Genomic DNA, 23,868 nt, shown 5'->3' with positions numbered 1-23,868 from the left:
TGGAAAAGCAACACCTCACCTTTTTCACCTTCGTCTCGCTCTAATAATGAAACTGAGAGCTGATCAGAGTGAGTTATCTTCACAGCAAAGGCTCGTTCTGACCGTTAGTCTGTTTGCTGATGATGCACCTGATGCATGTGATTCATTCACGTGACGTTACTGAGTAGGATGTGTGCATGCAGGTCATTTCAGGACGCCGGTTCATATTAATGACAGATTTGAATCACTTACCTAAACGAGTGTGAACCATCGTGTCAGAGAGTTCGGATTTGAGCAATGGGGCTTGTATAGTGAATGTAGCCTTAATGAACACAGAGGTCTCGATGCTTCATATTGGATATGTATCAGATTTCAGTACCACTTTTAAAAGTGCTCAGAATCAGAATTTAAAAAATTAGATTCTGTGCAAATTTTCCTGTTCACACTGCAAGAACAAATCTGTCACTTAGAAAAACATTAGATTTGGGTCACTTTTACCCACAAGTTAAAACAAAATGTACTGTTACAATCTAGCATATATTTTCATATTCTATGGTTAAAAACATGAACATACATTAAAATGTGAGTTTAAAAGCAGCAATTCTGCCATTTTTCATTGGTTTTACTACTGTAAACTCCCAGAATTCAATTAATGTAGACCTCTATTTTACTAGGCTACAGCAGCCCCAATGTAAAAATCACAGGTTCAAGCATCCCTTTCCCTCAAAGCATACAAAGCCCAGCTCAACATGTTTTCAAATTGCAGACCACACACACCAATATTTAGTAGCTCAGCACACCAGGAGAAAAACATGAACTGCATGTTTCTGTATATGAAGGAAATAAGATGCCGACTCTTCCTGATGTATTGCTTGTATTGACAGAGGAACCCTTGCTCAATGAGAGCATGGCCCTGGCCATTGATGGCTTATGGCACCACTGGGACTCAAACATGGACCCCAGTGGTAGGCATTGCTTCTGCACTGTGGAAACACTTTCAATGAACATGAAACCTCATGTAAACAAATGAACCCCAGTTTCACTTTTATCTATAGTCTTACATGAGCCTGTGTCAAAATTCTGCTTTGGGTTTACATCATAATGCTTTCAGATCAGGCAATCAGCTTGCAGGTGAACAGCTGAGGAAAGTAATGACTTTCCCCCTCCAGCAACAAGCAGGAACACATTTCCAAATATAAACGCAACGGCTCTCTAATTACCGCAGTCACGATCTGGGGCTGCATCTTCGGTTCAAAACGCTGTTTGACTGCTTAACTAGGACATAAGTTCAGCCTCTGCAGCCATGTTTGAGTTGTGAGGCTGAAGTGGATTTCTCTTTGATGGTGAGAGCATAATTAGAGAAAGGCATCGGCTGCCACGCCAGGCCTGATTGCCACAGACTTCAGGGGAAATTCCTGCCATATCTGAAGCCTTGCACAAAGCAACACATCCCTTTAACAGCCCAGGCTTTTGGCTGCCAGCCAAACAAGGAAGGGGAGAGAGAGAGAGAGAGAGAGAGAGAGAGAGGGAGAGAGAGAGAAACAGACAGAGATGGTACGGAAATCAGGACGGGGCCTCAGCTAACCTCCCCCCATCAACAGCCTCTCCAGTCCCCCAACTGTTGTGCTGCGGTTTTCCAGAGCGCCTCCCTCGACCACGGATTTTCTGCAAAGAAACAGCGCCGACAGTCGTGTCTAACAAATGATGTCAGAAGAGATTACAATATAATAAACAGAGAGGCAGCAGATTGTAGTCTACTCGTCTGACTCGAGTGAAAGAGTGCTCCCTGAGGAGACGTTCTGCCATCCAGGCTACGGAGTGCACCGCGAGCAGAAGTGTCCGCTGCGCAGAGATAAGTACGTGGCAACTGAGTGCGCATTACCCGCTGGTAATGGACAGAAAATTGCCGTGTAATAAAAGACTGTGGAGAAGTTAAGCAGCCAAAGCCCAACTTGTCAAGAGGCGGGAGGGAGCGGGCAGCGCTAGGACTCCGGAGTCAAGGGTCCAGCCACAACCCTGCATTCACTCTAATGAGTGAGAAGCAATGAAAATCGATCAGCCCGTGCTGACATCACTCATCTCGTTAATCAGGCTGGTTGAATATCATTATCATCTCATAAATGAAACCTGGAAAGGAAACTGAAGCCTCCAACACGTCCTCAGTGAAGCGAATCTTTCTGCAGCTGTGGGCTCTGCCTGGTGCGGTGTCTAAGACTTTCCCAGGGTTTGTAACCCAACCTTCAAAACGAGGTCATGTCAAATTGAAATGGTAAAACAGCCTGTGTCTTCTCCCTTTAAGACGAACTTCCTGTCACAATGTTTTAACGTCACCCAGAGCGTGGAGCAACGTGTGTTGTGATGCAAAAAATCTGTGCAACCTGCAAACGTCACAGCATCCTGCCACAGTTATTGTATATTATATAGGCTTGTTGTTGCTGGCAGGTTACGAGCCTGGCAGCTGCTAAACGATGCACAGAGACAGTGCATGAAAGACTCATTGCATGCAGAGCGCGCTCACAGCGGGAGCGAGCCTGCTCTGGCTGCATATGGTGGGGAATGTGTTAATGCAATATTCATGGCGTGCATGGAGAGAGCGGAGCGCAACACAACACAGCTTTGAGGACTCTCTAAAGGCCCTTTCACACCCGCCAGAACAGGAAAAGTAGCGTGAAGCGAAAAAAGTCCGCGCGAGGCTCCGCTCGCCGCCATTCACGACGGCGATTCATCCCACCGATTTCACACAATGCCGCAGTTCACACGCACACCAGGCAGCTTTGCTACAGATGTGACCTCTGCTTCACACATTCAGTCCATCAATGAGAGATCATTTGTTATTGAATTCCTTCTAAGGAGGCGAGGACAATGCCCCGCAAAATCTTAGCAAGTCCTCTCATTGCTGCTTTTGTGCAGGAGGCGCAGGCTTGGTTGAAGGCTAACTCAAGGCTTCGGTCTGCTTTTATTACAGAGTAAACAAGGTTTGTCAGCCGAGCTTGGTGCTCTGTCATAAAAAAAAAAGAGTACTTAAAATGCTTCCGAGCGCTCGTGCAATTACAGCAGTGACTTCAAAAGGCTTTAGTCGAGGAAACTACATGGATTTGTATACGTCTGTTTAGAAAAGGTACGTACAAAATGTAGCAGACGTTATATTCTTCATTATTTCATATCCTTTCAACATACATACTTACAATAACAAAATGCACAGAACACAACAAGCACATTTGAGGTAGAGGGGTTGACTGACTTGTTGTGCCACTGGTGATACCGTGTATTAAGTCAATCTGTGCTAGCACGATCGTGCAATGTACTCCCTCAAAAGCTCAGTGTAAACAGGCTTTAACTGAAACCAGAGCCTAACAGCCAGACTCCATGTGTACTCCCCACTCTTCCCACCGCATAATCACCATCCCCCACCCTCCTTCTCTATCTGCCTCTCTCTCACTCAAGCATTAATTTTTAATCAGGGCTTAAGTGGCCATCTTGGCAGAGTCGGAGGGGCACCGAGTCAAGGGCTCTTGCTTCCAGTAACAAAGTAGGAAATATTTTTGAAGAGCAATGAGCCTAAGAACAAATATAGACCGAGGGGCAAAAAAAAAAAAGGCTCCGAAAGCTAAAGACATCTCTATCTGTGTTATCTTGCTGCTACCTCTTAATTGGAATTCAAACACTTTCATCTAGACTTTTCATTCCGCCTCATCTATGGAAATTAGGATCAAATTAGCATAAAGAAGTGGAGCTTTTTGTCTGTGTATCATTATTCGCATGAGTCACACAGCAGGAGAATGAAGCCACAGATAGTAAAAGAAAACACAGAGGCAGCTGGCACCTCACAAACAGCCTCGTAGAGAAGCTCCTCTTTTGCACTTTCTCTACAGCACAGTTTTCTCCGCACATCCCTCATTACTGATAATGAACGGAAGCCCACCTCGTGTCATGCCAAAGCTCTGACACTCTGAAATGGAGAGATGTCACCACTCAAGGTCTCCTTGCTTTATTTATTTACATACTCCGGTGGTCTGACCCACGCTTGTAATGAGGAGCTAAGTCATGGTCTGCTTCAACTCACAGCAAAATGTCAACCGCATTCTTGGATCACTGCTCGACCACACAGGACCTCCACAGCTTTATTTGCTTCACGTTCCCCTGCACTATAAAACTCTGCCTTTTGCACTCCTGACATCTCCAGCATCTATGCAAAGCTTTCTTTCTGTTTACACTAAGCTTGCTCTCTTTGCATGTACGGTTTACATCGTCTAGACCTACACAGCTCATGAAGCTCCAGCATGATATCTTTATCAGGCGCTGTAGGTGTTCCATATGATAGAACCATTGGCAGAGCTCTGGAAATGTGCTTAGCAATTAAAGTCTTATTGGACTGCTTTTTCAAGGACAAGACGGTTTGGACAAGAGTTGGACATTTCCTTTTGCATGTGGAGCCGAGCCAATTGTTGCCTGATTAATCATGATAATCCGATCTCAAGATGAACATGCTATGCACAGAGTACTTCGGCAAATAAATTTGGAAAGCAGCTCTAAATCAATCCCGCATTCTATCATGCAAAGCCACAGTCACAATCCCCTTCTACTGGCTGCACCTGCTCACTGGCTCATAATCTCTTTGAGATCTGCAAGGTTGTCCATTTTCCCCAATAGCGTTTGCTAACATTTCTCCCCATTCAGGAATCAGTGGTGCTGGTGTAAAGCAAGAAGCAGGGAGCAAGCCCTTCCCCTGCATGCCTCTCTTCCACATTAGAGGGCCAGCCTGCTCCTGGCTGCCCATTAGCTGTGTGACACATCTGTAATAAACACAGCCTGTCACCTCTGAAGCCTGCCGCACATTTCCTGGGTAATATATAAAGCCCACCTCCCCCTTCCCTCCTTCCTCTGCCACTAGGCTCAATAGAGCTGAAACCTGATTTCTGTCGAGCAGCCCAGCAGCTGCTGGAGCAAAAAATTCCCCTGCACCCAGATAGCCCTGGAAAATACATGAATATAAAAAAGGAATCCATGAATAAATCAAAAGCACTCTCCTTTTTTTGCTCTCCCAATGGATGAGTTTGAAAAAAAGGTAGGGGGAAGAAACAAGGCCAGTGCAGATGGGGGGAAAAATGGAAAGGCAGAAGTGGTCAACATGTTTCACTTTGCTCCTGTCCTCGGGCTCCCGGCAACTCTCAGCAGTGAGGTAACCGCCAGGTGATTGTGTATGAGATGGTTGTGGAGACAAATTTGTACATGGCTCCAGCAGGCACACTAAAACAGTTCCATGTGTCCTCTAACAGCAAACACACATGCATTTTTCATAGCCCTTTGATTTTCACTCCAGTCGTAACAGGAAGTGCGGACACAGAGCACACAACTGACGAATGGACTCGCTTCAATCTTGTCAAGTTACTCAATCTTAAGTAGCATCCTAGTGTACACCACAATGTCACTGCTGGACTGAGAATAGTCCACCAACCAAAAATATCCAGCCAACAGTGTCCTGTGACCACTGATGAAGGACTAGAGGATGACCAATACAAACTGTGCAGCAGCAGATGAGCTATCGTCTCTGACTTTACATCTACAAGGTGGACTGACAAGGTAGGAGTGTCTAATAGAGTGGACAGTGAGTGGACACAGTGTTTAAAAACTCCAGCAGCACTGCTGTGTCTGATCCACTTGTAACAGCACAACACACACTTAACACACCACTACCATGTCAGTGTTACTGCACTGCTGAGAATGATCCACCACCCAAATAGTACCTGCTCTGTGAGGGTTCATCAGGGTCCTGACTACTGAAGAACAGGGTAAAAGGGGGCTAACAAAGTATGCAGAGAAACAAACGGACTACAGTCTGTAATTGTAGAACTACAAAGTGCACCTATATAGTAAGTGGAGCTGATAAAATGGACAATGAGCAGGGAAACAAGGAGGTGGTCATAATGTTATGCCTGATCGGTGTAGAACACTGTACACACATTGACTCTGTAGGATGGTATGACTGACCGCACTAAGTTGCTTCAGGTAGGAGCTTATTTTGAAGAAAATTAAAAGCTTCACAACACAGACAGATTTGACAAAAATTAACAGAACACAGTGCAGCAAGTCAGCCTTGTAATGGAAATGAAGCAGCTGTGCTCCAGACGCCAAGGGACGGGCAGCATCTTGTAAATGCATACGTAAGCTCACAGGCCACGCTTGTTTGGACATCGGAGCGATATTGATTCGAATGAAGGAGGAAAGGGGGAAAAGACAACCTTTAGCCTTCGAAGGGCTAGTGTGCCACAGAATCGCTGACTTGAACTCGCAATATTCACACATGGCTGAAGCCACTTGTCAGGGATGTCTGCGATAGTGGAGAACGGCCGGGGTGACCTTCAGCTCGCAGATGAGATGACAGAATAAAAGAGATACGAGAGCCTCATAAGCAAAAGCCCCGGCACCCACGCTGCCTTTAATAGGCTCTTATTAGCCGCTGAATGGGAATTTCATTACAGTAGGACGACAGAGCCCCGGTCGTTCACACTTCTAAATGTCAACGGTTCAACCAGTGGAGAGCGGGTGCCTAATGGATTTCCGCTGTGGACTTGCCGAAGGGATTTTCATGTAGAACCCTTTCAATAATATTCCTGCCCTTGCTCTAAAACCATAAGCAGTGCGCTTTGATTGCCGATCCATACTTCCTGCCCTGTGCTCTCTCGGGGGGAGGGGAGGACACTCCAAGAAGACTTTCATTTTTATGAGCTGGAGAAGCATGGCTGAGTTAGGCTGGCAGCAGGAATAACACTGTGACCCTGATGTTGGTTAAACGGACGAGGAGGCAGCAGGCAGACAAAGGGCAGGACACCTCTGTGGTTCCTGCCTGCTCGGAACTGACCTGCCAGGTTATCGCTGTGCATCTTCTCCCCCCACACATCCCGGGTGAGGTTCAGAGAGGTCACGTCTCTGGAGAACACAGAGAGCTTAGGAGAGAATGAGAATGAACGAGGAGAACCGGGCTAGACACAAGGTCAAAATGGATATAGAAATCCCCATTAGGATATGAAAAGCTGGTGGAAAATGGAGAGCGCTTCCCGTGTCAGAGGGGATGATTGCTTCGTGCTTCACTCGTGTGAGATGAAAACCGCCAGGACTCTGGAAACACCAAGAACCAGTGTATTAAAGGGATGCCTCCCTTTAATACGCACAGCTTGACTGTAAATGACAATGTTCTGTTTAAAGAAACAAAACTAGGTAAAATTCAATGGCTTGTCTGAAAAACTGTTAAATCAAGAATTAAATCAGACAGAAGTATCTCTCAAAGTACCCTTTCAAACACAAGTATTTGAATCATAAGCTCAATAAAAATAAAAAAAAATAAAATAAAAAATAATAAGAATTAAAAATGAGAACATAAATGTAAGCAAGTGCTCTCAGTTTTATTCTCCAGGGTATATTTTGGTTTTTCCATCTGAGTTTACATGACCAAATCGTAAGGCAAAATATTCAGTAACTGCATAAAATAAATGGTAATTTGTATTTATTTATTTTGTAAAAGCTCCTATCAAATTAACAGAACATGTGTTTTATGATCACACATATTGCTATATGCTTACACTTCACTGCTGAAAGCCAAAAAGTAATTTGTGGAAAAATGGGTCGACTTTCAGTAGACAAAAAAAATTGTGAGTTCAGCTTCTTTTATTATAAGGGTTTAAAATTACATCACCCATCTATTTGACTGGAAAGAAGACAGTTACAGCTCTCATATGACCCCCACTTTTTGAATGTAGCTTATGAAATATGAAAGTTATGAAGAATATGACGAAGTGCGTTTTGGAGTCACTGGTGGTCTCAAGGAGTTGAAGAGGTTAACACACACATTTGAGGATTTGGAGTATCTGATCTTGAACAACCGTTGTATAACGCACCCCATTCACTTTTTCATCAGATAATACACCACTCTCTGTATTATTACATAATTTAGCTGACACCTTTACCCAAATTGAATTACAGATGTCACTTGCAGGGACAGTCACCCAGGAGTGGCTTTGTATTAAGTGCCTTGCTGAAGGGCACAATGGCTGTAATAGTTTGGTTCATAGCCAAGTTCTCTCAACACTGGACTATCACCACTTCCATCTGACTGGCAAATACAGGAGTATATATATGCACTGCAATGTTTACTATATGTTTGCCATTTTATTATTTAGACAGGCTGTCAGACCGGTGGAATGAATATATATAAAACCTAAAGAAATGAAAATAATAAACTTTTTATGATTTCAGTCATAATATATGGAAATGATTTCAGTAGATTATTTCAGTAGCAGACCACAGAAATGCATAGTAGGTGACATGGCTTGAAATTTACACCAAGAGGACAATCATATGGAATCTTCAGGAAAACAGCAAGTTTATGAGCAGTTAGTAAGCTGATATCAAACATGATAAATTTGTTAAATTAAGTTTTATTGAATTTATGAGTAGAGCTCGATATTAGGCTTCACTTTTCTGCAATGCTACTACTGTGGTATAGTTGTGCTTTGTATTATTAATTATGTGATGTGACATTTCTCGTTCAGTGTGCAGTAAGCTTTCGATAACTGCAGTAGTTTTCCTTCTTTGGACAAAACAGATAAACTCTGATCAAAACATCTCATGGCTCTTTCATACAAGCACATGTAATGTTGTGTAATGTTAGAGAGAGGCTAAACTGCTTATCAAAATTTTAATTTCATATTCAAATTTTAAAACTTTCATGACTATTTGAACTATTTGACACATCCCCTGTAAGTCAATCAATCAACCTTTATTTGAACTTGGAGTAGATCGAGGGTGACCACTTATTTACAATGTAGCCGAGCCTTATATGACAAGAGCAAGGGACTGAAAAGAGTAAATAAATGTTTGTGATAGTCAGTATAATCAAAGAAAATAAAATGATCAATAACTTTTTTATTAAAACACTACATATAAATCAAAATTAGGACATGAATTAGGAAAAGTGAATTTGTAAACAAAAATCTTAATTATTAAGTATTATGTCACTGGCTTAAAACTGCTTTAGGGTACCACAGTACAAGGTTTAGACAAAATCACACCTACAGAGAAATAAATTTAGCATTTAAAAAAAAGGTGACAGCTAGTTGGCATCACAGCCATCTTGAGATTCAGGCTTCTGACTTACCTGAAGATCCTAAAGGGATATGTTAGGTTCATCACCTGAATCTCCAGGGTATGAACCCAGAGCTGTTGGCAGGTGTGAACAGGGTGTGAATGAGTACTTTCCCCACTCTAACTGCCATGACTTCAGCACTCTATCTGTTCCAAGTACAGCTAACCTTCTAATACCCCATTCCCCCCTTTTATATATGCACACACACACACACACACACACACACACACACATATAGACGTATACACACTTGTCTAACTACAGTATTGTATAAGATGTAAATATATATATATATATATATATATATGACTGCGCAAAAGACCACTGTTCATTTAATTAATTTATAGTCAAAATGGCCATTACATCATTCATTTTTCTGAAAGATATTCCTGAGGAGATTAGACAAGAAAATCCTTTTGCTTAAATGAAGCGAAATGAGGGGAAAAACAGGAGTTTCCAAAAGTGGTTTTCAACCGATACAGAGAAAATGGGACTCCCGACAACCGTGCAAGATCTGATAGACACCAAAACTGTCAGCATCAGATAAACAGCACTTAAAAGCTTTCATCTTTGAGAGAGAGCAGAAACAAGCGCCACTTCAGATCTGAAAAAATGTACAAGTTTTTCTGCCCATCCTTCCACTGTGAGAAGACAACCGAGCACTAAGGTCTTAAGGGTGTGAAGCTGTCAAGAAGCTCTTAGTGAGTAATGGAAATAGACAAAAAGGAAGAAAATCTGCAATTAAAATAAAGAAGCTGTGGACTTCACAGCCCAGAGTCCAGTCCTCAACATCACTGAATGTGTTTGGGATTATTTGGACCGTGAGAAGCAGAAAATGCAACCAACTTCTAAGACTGAACTTTGAAGGGGTGGAAAAATTTCTCTACAGATTTCTTTGAAAAATTGAAAGCAAGTCTCCAGAAAAGAATGAAAGCAAAAGTAAAGGCAAAATGTGACACACTGAATACTGAGTTTTGATATTATATTATATATTGATATTATAGGTGAAGAAGCTTCTGTGTAATTATCCTTTACATTTATGTTTTTATGTCTTTAAATTTATGTTTTTCCCTCCAAACACCGAAGAATTTACTTAATCTTGTACTTATTGGGCATTCTGACTGGAAAGTTTGGCTTCTGACTTTTGCATAGTACTGCACTATATACACTAATTATCATTCACATGACATATACCACTATATGTAAATATGCATTCGATTGAACTATCATTAACATGATGACAGAGGTGTCTTACAGCTAACAGCTTACACATTACTGGGAAAGATTGCAAGCATGCAATGTAAAGCAGTGAAGATATCTTTCGACATCGCAGGGTGCTTAACTTATCCAATATCTGTGATGTTTTAATAACAGCTCCACATTGTGTACCCTGCAGTACAGCAATTTGCACGCAATGAGCTGTCAGTATGTGCATGTGAATTTCTCAGACACTCCTCCTCAGTGTTTGTAGTGGTTACAATACATCCTGAGAACACTGCAGCTAAACCTTCTCTGATCCCCTGGGCAGTCCCTCGGCAGTATCTTACATTAACAGATGGGGCTCACAAAGCTCTCAGAGCTTGGGTGTGTGTGTGTGTGTGTATGTGTGTGTGCATGTGTACATATTTAGGTGCATCTGAGCAGAGGGAAAAAAAATTGCTTCTAGGACACAGGCAAGCAAATCCAAATGACTACTAGAACCATCAAATGAAAAGACATGGGCAGGACTTACAGATCTTGTGTTTTCCTTTTACGGGGAATTTCACCAGCAGCTCCTGGGGGTTGGTGCAAATGAAGACAAATGGAGAGGCGGACTCCTCGCTGATCTGGGGATACTGCAGAGACAAGGAGAGAGGAAACAATGAGCTGCCTCGGCACAGAAAGCCTTTTCAGCGTCGTAATTGATAGAAAGGACACGAGAGCCTCGAAATTGACTGACACTTTCATGAAAAAGGTGACATCTATCTAATCTGTCAGGGGAATGGCATGGGTCATCTTATTTCCTCCCCACCATCAGTGAGTGCCATGATTGCATCTCAGCAGCCAGGAAGCACAGGGTTTTCACAAACACCTTTTTTTTTTAACCTGTCCCCCTAAAAGAAGGGGGAAAAAGGTTGACACTTTCAAGGTTTTAAAAGCATGGCAACTGCTAGGTATACCTGTAACAGTCCCTCGAATCTGACGGAGGCACTTCCATCAGAACAGGAGGACATCGGGGTCGTCTTATACCCATGTCGTACATAGTTTTACCATTTCAATCATTAACAACATCACTTTATCCAGCTTTGATCTTCTAATTATACTAATTCACTTAGAATTAGAAATGTATTTTTACCTTATTTGACACCAAACTTAAGCAGGTATACAATCTCTTACACAGTAAAAGACATACAAACACTATCAAAGGCAGTCGGAGAGAGAGAGACTGTGATAAAGAGCCGAACCAGGCTGAGTTCTGCGAGGAGCTGACAGAACAAAAAGTCTTTGATGATGTAGTATCATCTAAGGTGAAGTCAAGGGGCAAATGCATTTTTGAGTAATTCAGACTCCAGACACAGCAATCAGGCCAAACACAATCTGATTATTCGAGCATAACAACTCTTAAATTCTTGCGAGTGATGTTTTGATGTCTTGGCTTGTTTTTTGTTCTGTCAGTGTACAGCGTGCATTTTCATATCCCACCACCCGCAGTCTGATTAGATTACTTTTTAGGCTAGTAAGCCTTAAAAAACAAACAACGGAGAGTGAAAAACAAATTGGAGCACGTCAGAATTATTGGCCAGAGTTTACGTGGAAACTGCGTTAGACTATTGCAGCCTTTTATGGCCGAATGCCTCCAAAACCGAGACAAAACTGTATTTTATTCCGCTTGGACGGACACTTCTGATTATTATTATCAGGGACGTTTCCTACATTCTGCATATATTTCTACACTTTTTCTTAGCCTGCAGACAAGCAAGACTCCAGTGTTTGATAAGGTTAATCAAAGATAGCAGAAAATTTGAGGAAAGACAGAACAAAGGTCCGTACTGTGTGCGAGTGTGCGAGTGTGTGTGTGTGTGTGTTTGTGTGTGTGTGTAGGCTAAGGCCTATTTAAAGGGTGACAGACTGCTTGATGGCTCACTGAGAATAATGGAGCATCAGGCTCTAACAACAGAGAGATTGGCTACACCTTTATAGCCTCCGTTTATTGGATTTGGTGGCTCTGCCTTAGTCCCCTCATTTGCAATAAACCATTGACTTGATTGATGCTTCATATTAATCTCAAATCAAAATGCAATTAATGTTCCAGTCTGGATCCAGTCTGAAACCTAACTCTGCAGGACTAAATATTTGGTTTGGGATTCTCAGTATAATAAGGGAAAAAGGCCTCCACAAAGATGAAGCTTGACTAAAGGCTAAATTCTTCTTTAAAGGTTGTCCTTTCCAACCTCCCCTGGATAATTAGGATTTAAGCCCTAATCCCCATCCCCATGTGATTGTTCCAATGTCATGTTAATTGAAAAGGCATGTAATATTCAAATTCAATACAGACACTCTGTAGGGCTGCATGTGAGTAAAACACAATTTTGAGATAGTAACACTACACACTGCAACTGTAACACATCCTGCACTATATTAAAACACAATGGCAAACGTCTGATTTGACATGATTATAGACCCAAGAGACATAAATAATCTTAACTGAAATTATTTATGTCTTTTGGTTACGTAAAAGCCTTGATTTATCAAAACACCCACAGAAAGTCATCTGGAACGTCTCACAATGGTCAGGGCGCTAATAGCACCCAATAAAAAAAAAACTATCTGTAATTTGTCAAAGAAACCTTTTGTGATGTTAATAATACAAAGGCCAATACTGCAATAATGATTAGCAAAGAATGCATTATGCAGCTCTAGGAAAAGATCCAGCAGCTGAACACAACCCAAGAACGACTTCAACTAATATCATTTTCTGCAGCCTTTCTACACTTTCCACATAAGTAGTGGTCACCAGGGTTGGGAGAAACACACATAGTATTACCTAGGGATGCACAGCATCCCTCCCGACACTGACTTCAATACTTGAATTGTAATGAGCACCAATTCAGCATGTTTTTCTTCTTAAATTTAAAACCTATACACCTCATTTAATGTGCAATATACAATTAGTTCAATTGTATATTCAAATAATTTACTTTTTTAAGCAATTTAAGTATTTTTTAATGAGGCACAACACTGGACAATTATTTCATACTCAACCATAGAGGTTGGCAAAATGACAATATTTTATTGTTATCGTGATAAATTCTGTTAATGTGATGAACAACATGCTTTTCTCATCATATCGGGGATGTCATGAGTACTTAGGGTATACTGAACAACTGCATGTTATAAAGACAGCAGAATTAGACCTGTTTAACTAAATTTAGTGCAGCAGAGTTTGAGGAACACTGAATAAAAAGTATTATACCAAGAGTTTTTGATAGCTGGTATTAAATGTGGCACTACTAGTGCATTGTGGTAAGTATTGTGTATCGTGAAATTGTCTTTAAGTATCATGATATATTTTTGCTTTAATGCCCACCCAATTCAACCATATACTTCTAATTCATTTAAGGGCTATTATGTCTGACTGATCGCTGCAGACAACAAAATTATTACCTTTTTATCTCAGGATCACCCAAAACTGACAATTTATTTTTTTGCCTACATTAAATTCATATAAATGTAAAAAATTGTTATTGACAATGCTGATGTGATGTGCAACATTATTTAAAAAGCTCACCTGCTTTTATTGTCAAAGCCATGTCACGCTTTTATTTTGACATGTGTGAGCACTGATTCTTAAATGTTCAAATATCTGTTCTGTTATTTAATCATTAATACTTTTAGAGCATTAGTGAACTAATTGGATGCCAAAATATGTTGTTTTGTTAGTCCACAAGACAGGGCTTAGAAGTGTTCACTATTTTTCTAACTGTATATTGTGAATATTGTATATTCTCATTGATATTTTATGCTTTAAAGTTCACCTGATTGATTAGGGACACTGAAAGTGGTCAGCCATGTGTTTTACTGAGGTATAAATATGAGGTGACACACAGGCCAAATTACCTCAGACACCCATCACTAGAAGGAAGACCCAAATACAGAGCAATAATGTATGACAAAAGGTTGTTGAGCTGCACAAATCAGAAACTGGCTACAGGAAAATAGCTAACAGCTAAAACTTCCCATTTCTATTATGGCAAAGTTGTTTGGGAGGGTTGCCAGAACAAAGCCACTGCTATCAAGGACCAACAAACTCAAGCGCTTACAGTTTTGCCAGACATTACTGGAACTTTCAGTGGGACCACGTTCTATATCAGATCGAACCAAAATAGAGCTCTTTGACAACAAACGCCAGAGGTGGATTTGGGTAGACACTAAGAAAGCAATGCAGAAAAATACCTAATTGAGTCAAGTATGGTGGTGGATCTGTGATTTTGTGGGGCACTTTTTCTTCCAAAGGCCCTGGACAACTTGTTTAGATACATGGCATCATGGTCTCCATCAAGTACCAGCAGACAATAAATCCAAACCTGACTGCCTCAGCCAGGAAACTGGGCCATGGCTGGATCTTCCAACAGGACAATGATCCAAAACACATCTCAAAATCAACATAAAAACTGTCCACCGACTACAGAATCAAGGTTTTGCCATGATCATTCCAGTCCCTCGACCTAAACCTCATAGAAAACCTGTGGGATGAGCTGTAGAGGCGAGTGTGGATCTCGGAAACAGAGGGATCTAGAGAGATCCTGTATAAAGGAATGGTCTCAGATCCCTTGACGTGTTCTCCAGTCTCATTAAGCGTTCTAGAAGAAGACTCAGAGCTGTTATATTTGCAATGGCAGGCTGCACCAAGTATTAAATGAAGTGGTGTCAACAATTATGACACACATAGATTAATGTCATGATAAAATTTAGATTTTTCGGTCAAATTACTGTATTTTATTAAAGATTTTTGTTCATATTTTGAATTAATAATCAAAAGGTTAAGCAGCAAAGGATCTTTTTTCAGCCGTTTTGCTAACGTTTACCAGGCGTGCCAATATTTGCAGAGGGTTCTGTATATCAACTATTTATATTTGTCTTAAAAACACATTTCAAGCATTTAAGCATAAGGCCAGAAACATAAAGCAAGTATGAAGACATACATTCTTACAATACTGTGATACTCGCTGTTGTGTGCAAAATCTGAGCGGTAGCGTCCATGTAGGAGGAAGAGAGAATATTGCTTAGTCTAATTCGCACTTCTGCTTTCTACCAGCAAATACAATGAGAAAATACAATAAACAAAATGTAATCTTAACAAAACAGTTCTCTTCTGGAAGCAGTCATAAGTAATAAATTGTGATATATTTAATCACATTAAGACATACTGTAATATTTAGCAGATCACAAGTCTTCAAAAAAAGGTCCCATATCCTACATTTCAACTTTTTTGTGGTTTTGAGGTTTTACAACGTTTCTGTGGTTTCCTGCACCAAAATCACACTTTATTCACACTTTCAGTCACACCTTTTTCATTTCTACATGACCGTTTTCCAACCTCTCTTTATCCTTTAGAGTTAAGCAGGCTGTTCTTGTTACTGTACCTTTAAGACCAATGTATGTAAATGACTTCTGTTCTGATTGGCTGCCCTACATTGTGCCTCACTGAAAAAGCAGGCCAGACTATAGCACTCCTAATAACTTCAACATGAATAGCTGGGTCTAAACCGCTGTAGGCTGAATGGGCAGATATATGGGTTCTTTTTTTTTTTTTAAACTCACAAAAGCAGTAAATCCAAAAAATTCACTGTTTTTTCCATGTTTGTCTGTATGGACTGGGGAGTAAATGTTACTCTGAAACTTGAAACAATGTTTACATACTAAATCAAATTTTTCTTTCAAAAAAAGGAAGGAAAATTCAGCCGTCCAAGATATGGGCCCTTACCGTGGCTCAAGTATCATGATAATATACTGTGAGGCTCTGAGTGATTCCGAGCCCTATTGGTCACAAACTCAAAATCACAGCAGCGAGCAAAATGTGCAGCCACAACAATCTGCTGACAAGGTGCCAGATAAGTGAAAGGACCTTATTTTTCAGCAGCCTGGGACGCTGCCAGCGTGTCACAGCAATAAGCACTGCGATGAGAGATTCATATTGTCCGCGGTGAAGGGCGGCAGAGGGAGAGTGACCCTTTGCCAGGGAGCATTACGGGACTGGAGAGCAGACAGAGTGCGCGGCAGCCCACCCGTGTCCCCTGAACAAAGGCGGCCCTGAGCTTTAACCAGCCAGCGGAGCAATGAATCTGAGGCTGGCTGCCCGCTCCCTCTGCAGAGCCACAGCTTTTCAGCTGCTGTCCGCAATTAGGAGACCGAGACAAGCAATCTCCCGCGGCGCAGCGGTAATAGGGCTGTGTGGCGGCCTGGCCCGCTTGGCTGCACTCAATCTCAGCCAAATAAAAGGGCTTCATTGGCACAGACTTCCTGATTCAGAGCGAGCAGTGGAGGAGGCCCTTAAAGAAAAAAGAGAGGGGGGTGGGGGATTGAGCTAAAAACAAAAAGGGCTCAGTCAGTAAGTTGCTCGCAGTGGGAAAGAGAAAGCAGATCAGCTCCTCTTACTCAAGTCGACGGGAGGCTTCTGAGACAGATTCTCCACTGACCTAAACATACAGCTATGCCGGGCGCTGCTTTGCCAGGAAAATAAAGGGGGAAAAAAAAAATTCCAAAATGATTGGTATGATAATTAGGCCTGTAACAAACACATAAAACATAAAAAAAAATCTTCATATCTTTCTTCAAAAATCACCTTCATAAAACAACCAGCAGTGATTTGTTGGAAATTTGCATGATAAAGATGAATATTTTAAATTCTACGACTGGTCTCTCTCATAGTTAGAGACAGAGCCTGATCGACTTGACCATTTATAAAGTAAAAATGCTTCTATTTTTGCATTCTTTCCTAACTTATTCCAATTTTTTTCTTTACAAATTATTATATATATTATATATTATAGTATCAGCATAACAATCGCGTGAAAAGTAGAGTCTAAAATATTTACATGAATTTCAGAATTTTTTTTCTGTAATGCGTTTGCCTCCCTTTTACTTTAATGACCGCACACGAGCTGTTACTGCCTCTGACCACTAACAGTGACAAAAGGCTCTGATGAGCAGATCAAATCCACCTGTGAGTCATCTGAACACGAGCTTCAATAGAAGGAATAAGACCTGTATGTACGTGATCAATTCACAAATTTGCCAGTAACTAGGGCTGGGCGATCAAACGATAACAACAGTTATCGCGATACAACTTTTCTTCGATAGAGCGATACGACATGTTCGATAAATGTTCGATATAATACACCATTCTCACACCTCCACGTTCTAGTGAAAGCCGTGGTGGCGAGGAAAGCGACACTATTTTACTGTCGCTAGGAGAGGGCGCACTTCCAAGTTTTTCTATATGATATAGAATATAGAGAGGGAGGGGGCCACGAGGAAGATGAGTCTTTAGCAATGGCTGAAACGCGGAATTATACATTCCCTGTTTGAATGGAGCGACCGGCGATCTGTTCTCCTGTGACCGAATGTGAGTGACGAGGTCAGTGGTGTAACTGTACTGACCTACAGTGAACTCACCTCTTTCCTAACATCCTAACCAGCTTTAGCAGCGTTAAATCACAATCCTCACAACTACAGCGCTGTTACAGCGCTCGGACAGTCATATTTAAATATTACTGCATTCACAAGCAACGAAAGTGAAAGAAAGAAGTGGGTTCATGTAAATTACAGCCCTGATTTAAACGAAAGTAAACTGAGGAAGCTGTGGGGCATTGGAAAGCAGGAGAGTGCTGTCTTTCCAGGCTAGCTGTTTTCAGCAGCTGGTTAACTTGAAGCAGCGCTCCATCACTACACAGCACGCGGTATGTATCGATATCGAACGATATGAATTTTGTTTATCTTGATAACATTTTTGGCCATTTCGCCCAGCTCTACCAGTAACCTAGAAATTGTGTAGAATCTTGAATATTTCTTTATTTTATTCATTCTAAAACTCTTTAAATGTCTATTTTCAGGATTAACTGAAAACAGTTCCAGGTATTCAATGTGGTCTCTGACGTTTTGACCCCCACTGTGTTCAACTGCAATACTTTGTAATGCTGGTTGTGCTTTGGACCCCTTCCCCGGGTGGATGAATCTGATGAATATTCAAACAGAACTCTGTCAGAAGGCTGATTCTGCATTTGTTCTTACATTTGTTCAGTACTTCATCGTGCCATCTTTGAAAGACTACACACACTTATAGTCCCATTTTGATTTTTTGAAAAACATGTACGATGTTTTTAAGTACTTGTCGATACCAATTCCGATACTAGACTGAAAAAACGTACTTAGAATTAAGTAGTCATCAGTGTAAATGAGTGCAATGTACCATACTAGTTAAATTCATTAACATCCAGCTGATTTTAAATTAAGTGCATTAGTTAGCTTGCTAGATTAGCTACCTTGGATGGAGTAGCACTGCAGTGGAGAAGAATGGGTTTAGCGCCACATCAGAAAAGCTCGTCTGTACAGTTGTAATTAAACTATGTTTCATAGTTTTGATCCCCATCCTTCATCTGCCTTGTTCAGCAACAGTCTCTGTAGCACTGTGACAGCAGGAATCACAGTGGAGGCTAATGCATCCAAGGAGCACACGTGGAGTTTTATGTCTTGTTGAAGTCATTTGTTTGGCTGGTTAAAACAAAAAAATGTCCTCTAAAAGCAGACATACAGTATGTGATTTCAGAAATCCTGTTCTTTGGTGACTTGCACCGTATGTTTGAAAAGCCTGCCACGTTCAGACAAATCCTATGATTCATATGCTAACACTGTACGGAAATGCTCAGTCCGATTGACATGCTATGTTAAAGGTAGCCTCTATAGACAGCTCTATCTACGGACAACTATCAATAAAGCTGTTGCATGTACATGCTGTACACCCAAGTACTAAGCAGAAGCGCTGCCACAGCAGCTTTGCTACCTTGTACCACACTGTGCACTGAAACTAAAACCAGGCAGTGATGTATATGAGTAGGACAACACAGCCTCTCTACAGCCTATTTTAGAGACAATTAAAAAAAAATCACCATATTAAAACTAAAGTCAACATATTTAGACTTTGGTAGCAAATGTCAATTTTTTCACCTCCGTTTTGCTAGCCTACGTGTGTCCACCCATATTGGTGAAATGGTTGTGATTGTGTGTGCTTAAAAACTAAATCAACTAAATCAAACTAAATCTGGAGGAAATACTCCAAGGAAGAATGTTGAAAGTGACCAGCGTATTGGTTTCAGACTGGTGTCAACAACACTTTGCTGTGCAAGCAGACCCGCACTCGTACACTAGGCTAATGTCACATGTTATCAGGTGGTATCAGATGTTGTTATTGTATTTTTATGAGTATGAGTAAATAAGCACGGTAGCAGGTCGATACCAGTATCCATATCGATGCTTCCCAGGTCAAAATAGTCAGTACTTGTTTACTACTATAATCTACACTAACAGCGCCAATGGCAATGCACATTTCAAGAAAGCCTGCATAAAAATTAATCTTTCGAGTGAATCTCCCTGTATAATTTTAGATATTAAATACCTTAAAATGTTCCTTATAGTGATGCAGGTTTGTTGTGACAGTAGCCTTTAATGCTTGAAATATTTTACACACAACTCTGGGAGTGAGAATATCCATCTTATTTAAATTATTTAACAGGTTTTTGAACTGTGAATGTGTGTGCTTTGCAACTGGCTTTAAGTCAGTTGCTTTGAATGTGGGACATGGGGGTTTGAGGCCCACTCAAGAAAACACACTGCTGCTCTAGGCAATTTGATCTGTTGTGTCATCTCTGCCCTTAATATTGTGCTCATAGCAGAAAATCATATTGCAATGACGATAAACATATGATGAATCATGCAGCCCTAACACACAGGGAGAATATCCTAAAAAAAAAAAAAAACAGTGTGAATGAGTATGAAAGTGAAAGCAAAAAAAATGTGACCAAGTCTTTGACATCCTGCAAAGGAAAGGCCACATGGGAGCTGCAGTGAAAGAGAATGCCTGGCCAGCATTCCTGCTGGGTCACTTAATAATGAACAAGAAATTGCTACTGGATATATGACCTCGCTTTCTGACACTACTCCCCAGTAATGAAACCATCCAGCCATTTTTCTGACATAAAATACCAAAAGCAATGAACACTCACTCTTATTATATGGACTTAGTTTATCAAAATTACTGCCAATTATTATCTAGTTACACATTAAGAAAGATAATTTGCTGTAAATATAAATTAAAATAAATACATAATTATTGAAAAAATGACGTGCACACATTACTTTTCATGGCTTCCGGCTACCATGCTAGCTTCTCTCCCATGTAAAAGTTCTGCAGCAATTAATATTTCAAGATACTCCTTCACATACAGAAACAACTGGTGTCAAGTTGGAGTGCACATTAATTATACAACACTGTCCAACACTGGCACTGGTGATTTTACATAATTTATTCCTCAGCCACGAGGAAATACATGTCCTGCTATTACAGCCTTACAGGCTGCCACGGTGTCAGTCAATCTGACTGCAAAAGCTCGCCTTAATGCATACTGAACAGGTAATGTACTCACAGAGGCAACCATGCAAAACTTCCAGCAGCAGCTGGGCAGTAGCCTAGAGGGAAGAATTCAGCGCTGTAACATGCTCACTGGCCTCATTTATGAAGAGTCACTGAATCTGGTCTGTGCCGTAAAAAGCCATGAGCGAAATGAAACACGTGAAGAGCAAACTGTGCTGTGCTGAAGCCTTCGAATTAGTGTTCCACAAGCTTTCAGTCACACAGGATCATGGTTTAGAGAAGAGGAAAAAAATGCTGCTTCACAGGATGATGATAGATTTTATGAGGTCATTTATTTTGCTGGTGAGATTTATACATGCCAAAAGTCCAGACCCTGGACTCTCACATATGACCTCACCAAATGAGCAGAAAACAAGACTGCCTCAGAGGTAGCCAGATGCAAAGTTAGACACAAAAACCTACTGTGCTCCTGGAACTTTCTGCCATCTCCCATATGGTTCTGTCTGTCATGCACAGCAATCCCTCTGTGAGGAATGCCTGTTAAAGTTAATCTGGTGTTCAACCGTGCACTTAACAAGAGTCGCATGTTAACAATCAATGAAAGTCAATGTCCCTGCCTTAGCCTCTTTGTGTTAAATTTGAGTGGCTTTTCACTCAAGTGGATTATGATTCATATCACACAGAGTGAAACAAACTAAATTGAGAAAAGTAACATCTTCAAGAATGTCTGGCTGCTATCTGTAAAATTCCTTAACAGCACAACGACAAAGCACAAAGCAAAGTACCAGCCTTTCAAAGGCCTCGACACTGAAACTTAATGAAAATCACAACCCAGAGTGCTCCCCGGGGGATTATCAAAGGGTATGCTTTCCATCTGGGTATCAAAGCCTTCCCGGAAACCTCGCATTTGAACTTAATGTATGTTCCGAATAAATCTCATCAGCTGCACAAATCTTGCCCCGTCTTTTGGCATGGCCTCTGTCAATAAATATCGGACAAAAACACATCAGCAGAGCGAGAGACCATTTCATCACCAGGTTTCACTCTGAACCCCCGACGTGAAACGAGAGCTATGTTTACGAGCGTGTCGGTGGGCCAAAGTGAATGTTTGCTTTGATTGTGGCCCTGGAACACAGCCCATCTGTGTTCATTTAGCTCAGCTGGAAGCCGTCGCCCCCCAATGAACTGCCGAACACTCCCACAAAGCCCCATACAAGGGAGAGTGAGTGGCCAGGGCAGGATGCCTTCCATCCGCATCTGCCCCGGCCCCTCTTCACCTCATTAAGAAGAACAGGGTCGGGAGCAAGGCAAAGACCAGGGAAGTCCCTGTACCACCCAAAAAGAGCTCTGCCTACAACACATGGGTGAGAATCTCTGACTCAATCTACTTAGAAAAAAGATTCAGATTTATTTTTAAAAAGACTATAAACAAAACATGACTTACAGAGTAATGAATACAGACAATAAAAACAATACTACAACCATTTTTTGAATTTTTACATTTGAAAATAGCCTGAATTTTATTTTAGTAAAAAAACAAGTACTTAAGGTATAGCTAGTAATTTGTTTCGCTATACGTACATTGTTCTGCTAACTACTGGTGGCAAAGTTAAAAACAATGTTAACTTTAAGATGCTTTGGCAGAAAAAGCTGGCATTATTAAAAATATATCCTAACATACATGACCGATATGAAATTTTTGTGGCCAATACCAGTTTTAAGGATCTGAACATTCAGGTAATGGGTAATACCGATGATGGCTGATATATTTATACCCTATGTTGTAGATTTTACCTTTATACTCCAATATATAATTAAGCACGATTGTTTTGCGGTTTTGGTTTCAATTATTTACCATCTAATCACAACCAAAACACAAGGTTTTGCCCCATTTTAGGAGAGTTAGCAAGTTCAATGCTACAACCAAAAAAGCTGCTAATTATCAGCACATTATCTGTAATATTTTTGCAGATACTGATAAAACCAAGAATCATCAATATCTGCTGATATTACTGGCCAACCGATATACCAGTCAAACCCTAATATACGATGCCAGCTATAATGTTAAAGACTATTACTTCTGATTATATCGAAGTACCAAAATGAAAATCCTTGGCCGAAGCAGAGACGAAAATGCAGGAGGTTTTGCTGAAAAACGAAAAAAGCTGACAATAAATAAAAGCAGATTACATCAAATAAACTTATAAAACTATTACAATATACAGGCCACAGTATGTGCCCCAAAATCCAGTATCCTCAACAACAGAGAACAGGTTGACATCCAAGGCATTTCCATTATTTGTTAGTTTGTTAGTTTGTTAGTGATTTTTTCCGTCATTTCTACGGCAACAGATATGCTCTATTCTGCATATCGAGTGGCATACTGAGTTTCCAAGTGGCTGTGAAGTGCCATTTTTTTCATTTTCAGACAATATTTTCAGTGGCAGAAAATTTGGTGCATTCCTAATTATAACATTAAAAATTACTGCAGTTGAATCACTCGCTTCAGACTGATGAGTCGTGACGTATTCATGCACTTTTACACCACTACTGCTTGAAAAGGGAGACGGCTGAACTACATTTCCAAACGGCAGGGAGCCCTCGAAGCAGGCGGCTGTTTTTCTGGAGCAGTAGCACCTCAGATACCAGCGATATTTTAAAAACTGTCCTTTTAAAAGCCGTACCAGTCCATATCTCACACGAGAAACGGCGGGGAAGATGAAAACAGAGCCGTCTCTCTGATCTGCGAGTGTGGACTCGTTTGAGAGGGACACGAGGATGTAGAGAAACACAATTGAGTTTGTACACTCTGGCCCCAGCAGGACTCTGCACTCGGCCTGTCACGAAGACGGATGCCTGTGGAGGAGCGGCACGGCGCTCGGCTGACAAGGTGAGCCCCCGCACAGCCTGTTCCGCAGTGCTGACTGACAGCTTCTGGCTCCCTGCAGCAAGCAGTGCTGGGCTGGAGGAAGAGAGCGCCGGTCACAGTAACAATGCAAGCGCGTTCAGCAGCAGCCGCCACCTCCTGCCACTAATGATGGAGCTGTGGAGTGGAGGACAGGGCCGCAGTGGCCCAACACTTCAGCAATTCAACAGCACTCCCCAAACACCTGCTGAACTCCAC

General features: G+C 41.2%; 1 protein-coding gene across 1 annotated transcript in view; it reads right to left on the bottom strand.

Moving 5' to 3' along the window:
* trip4 (thyroid hormone receptor interactor 4) overlaps positions 1–23,868 on the bottom strand; it is a 66,983-nt gene that overhangs the window by 15,963 nt on the left and 27,152 nt on the right. Inside the window, exon 12 of the mRNA XM_036586785.1 lies at positions 10,851–10,953. Coding sequence (XP_036442678.1) covers positions 10,851–10,953 — 103 coding nt within the window. The remainder of the gene's footprint in view (positions 1–10,850; positions 10,954–23,868) is intronic.

Source organism: Colossoma macropomum, unplaced genomic scaffold (genome assembly GCF_904425465.1).
Source record: "Colossoma macropomum unplaced genomic scaffold, Colossoma_macropomum, whole genome shotgun sequence".
NCBI lineage: Eukaryota > Metazoa > Chordata > Actinopteri > Characiformes > Serrasalmidae > Colossoma > Colossoma macropomum.
This window is presented reverse-complemented; position numbering and strand designations above follow the sequence as displayed.